This window comes from Gloeophyllum trabeum, assembly GCF_000344685.1.
Source record: "Gloeophyllum trabeum ATCC 11539 unplaced genomic scaffold GLOTRscaffold_00247, whole genome shotgun sequence".
NCBI classification, from domain to species: Eukaryota; Fungi; Basidiomycota; class Agaricomycetes; order Gloeophyllales; family Gloeophyllaceae; genus Gloeophyllum; species Gloeophyllum trabeum.
The window spans coordinates 1-2808 of NW_006920655.1; the positions used below are offsets into that span (position 1 = coordinate 1).

At 53.4% G+C, this 2808-nt stretch overlaps 1 protein-coding gene across 1 annotated transcript; it reads left to right on the plus strand.

The window, feature by feature from the left end:
* Positions 1-154: 154 nt before the first annotated feature.
* GLOTRDRAFT_51468 (uncharacterized protein) lies at positions 155-2386 on the plus strand (the record flags this gene model as incomplete). The annotated part of the gene is made up of 1 exon (XM_007873484.1): positions 155-2386. A coding segment is annotated over one exon (2232 nt), but the record flags the coding sequence as incomplete, so codon positions are not given.
* Between the last annotated feature and the right edge of the window lie 422 nt (positions 2387-2808).

The window sequence follows — 2808 nt, forward strand, 5'->3', positions numbered from 1 at the left end:
CCCGGAGTCCGGAGCCCTTAACGTTGCCCATCCATTTATCCCATCGCCAATACACTCAGAGTCCATTCCCTCATCATCGTCCGGCCTCGTCGAAATTCCCTCCAACAATATCAGCACTCCGGAGTTAATTCAGCCGCCTCCCATCGGTACTGTCACAATGTCGGACACTCTACCCTCTCGCTACGACAAGCACGCACCTCGCTTCGATCCGGAACAGCCGCGGACCCTACTTCGCTATTTCGAGGACCTAGCGGACTTATTTGCCGCTCATCCAAATGCGGTCCCGAATGAAGCAACGAAAAAGGCGGTAGTGGTGAAATACGTGCCTATGTATGAGGAGGAGCTATGGAAAGGCGTCCCGGAATTTTCGGACGACTCCAAGAGCTTCGAGGACTTCAAGGGAGCGGTCTTGGCGTTATACCCAGCCGTTAAGGAGGACCAGAGATATAGCGTCGGGGATATGGACCGTGTAGTAGGGGAAAGGCAGCGTGTGGGCATCCACAATTTGGCGGACTTAGCGGCATTCCATCGCGACTTCCTACTTATCACTCGATACCTGCGCAAAAACGACATCATATCCGTTCGAGAGCAAGGGAGAGCGTTCCAGAGAGGCTTCCAGCCGGAGTTATGGAACAAAATATTCAGGCGCCTCCAGATTAAGGACATAGACCATCAACCGGACACTCCGTACAACGTAGACGAGGTTTACAAGGCGGCGGAGTTTATTCTTCATGGAACGTCGGCCATAGGAACCACAGAGAAGCATGCGGAGCCATCTCGGAGTGCTCCGAGCGCACCAGTGGTGAAGACGGAGGACCTATCATCATTGGTGGAGGTCATCACAAAATCCATCAGTCAAGCTCTAGTAGCCGCGGTTCAGCAGAACGCTGCGATGGCCCCTGCGACGTCCAACAGACCTGCCCCCATGAATTACCACTGCATTTATTGCGGGGAGAGCGACCACTCGATCCGGAGATGTCCCAAGGTCGAGGAGGATATTAGGGCCGGTCGGTGCAAGCGGAACGCGGAGGGACAAGTGGTTCTGCCGAGCGGAGCGATGGTCTCAAGGTCTATGCCAGGAGCGACGATGAGGGACCGCATATTAGAGTGGCACCGCCAGAACCCTGGGCAGACAAGTGTCCATTTATTGGATACGATGATATGGGAAGAGGTGCGAGCATCGGAGGCCCCTCAGACCACGGATATGTTCCATTTGGACCAGCGGGAGCGAATTGAGGCCTTGGAGCGGGAATTATTTGCGTTGAGAGGGAAAGGGAAGCAGGTGTTTGACGGAGTCTACGTTCCTCCTCCGAATAGGTCTTCCAACCCCTCCAAGGAGTCCGGAGTTGGTCCGACAGGTCCCGCACCCTCCAAAGCTAAGAGTCAACCGGTACGAGAACAGCCAGTGGCCAAAGCAGTGCGGCCGGCAATAAATCGAGAGTCCCCACCTCACATGTCAGAGGGACCAATCCATCCATTCGCCGGTGCAAGGGACGTCAACAGGCCTAGGCAGGCAATTCTCCGGAGTGTCGAGAAAGGCTCGGCTCAAGCAGCAGACGCGTCACAAGCCAAGGAGCCAGCCTACCGCACCCAGGCCCCTGTTTATAATCCTCGCATCTCGGACCTGGTGTTTGAGCGGTCGCTCAAGACTCCGAATATTTCGTTGACCTCTGAGGAATTATTATCCATCGCTCCAGAGGTCCGAGCGAAATATAGGGACATTGTAACACCCAAGAAAGTGCCCGCGCCGCCCGCTGTTCGACTCCAAGCCACTATACAGGAAGTGGAGGACGAAGACGATGGTCCGGAGTTGCCGGACGTGGAGCAATTAATTCACAGCGGTAGTTCGATCCGTCCTGGAGTGCTGGTGGTACCCGACCCCTACGAAATTTATCTCCGGAGTCTAGGTCCGGGGGAGACGCCGAAGCAGTTGGTCGTGGCCAAGGAGTCGCATGCTCTGCGGTCTATTATGGGGCTCATAGACAACCAGGAGAAGGTCGAGGCAATTTTAGATCCAGGTTCCCAAATCGTCGCAATGTCCGAAGCAGTTTGCCATTCTCTAGGACTTCAGTATGATCCCACCATTCAGCTACAGATGCAGTCGGCGAACAAGACGATCGATATGTCGTTGGGACTGGCGCACAATATTCCCTTCCAGGTCGGAGATATTACCGTTTACCTCCAGATCCATGTTATTAGGGATCCGGCCTACGACATTTTATTGGGACGTCCCTTCGATGTATTAACGGAGAGTTGCATCAAAAATTTCAAAAATGAGGACCAGACGATCACGATCAACGACCCCAACTCTGGAATTGTGTCCACTATCCCGACATTTCCAAGAGGTCGCCCTCGATTTCGAGGCCCCGCCTCTAGAGCGGGATGATTTATTTTTAGGCGACTCAGACGAGGAGCAGTGGGCGGCCCTTGTCGTCGAAGAGACAGATACCCCCGCCCGGTTTCAGATTTCTGCGTTCCATATTTTAGATCATCAAGAAAATAGCAAAACCTCAATACAAGATTCCATTCCTTTCCTTTATCTCTCCGCCTGCGAGTCTCCAGTGGTCCGGTCTTATTTTTCATCCGTTAATTTATTTAGTGGCGTACCGAATTCGCCAGTCCCGATTTTTGCTGCCACAAAGAAAAAGTATAAACCAGTCGCCAAGAAGGTCCGAGCGGTCCCTGCGACGTTACCCAAGGAGTATAGAATCCAGCGTAATATTGTAGGAGACCCGCTGGCTGACATGCCGATTTTATCCACAATTCCCCCTTCCTTCCAGCCAACCGGACGATATCACAAGAGCGTAG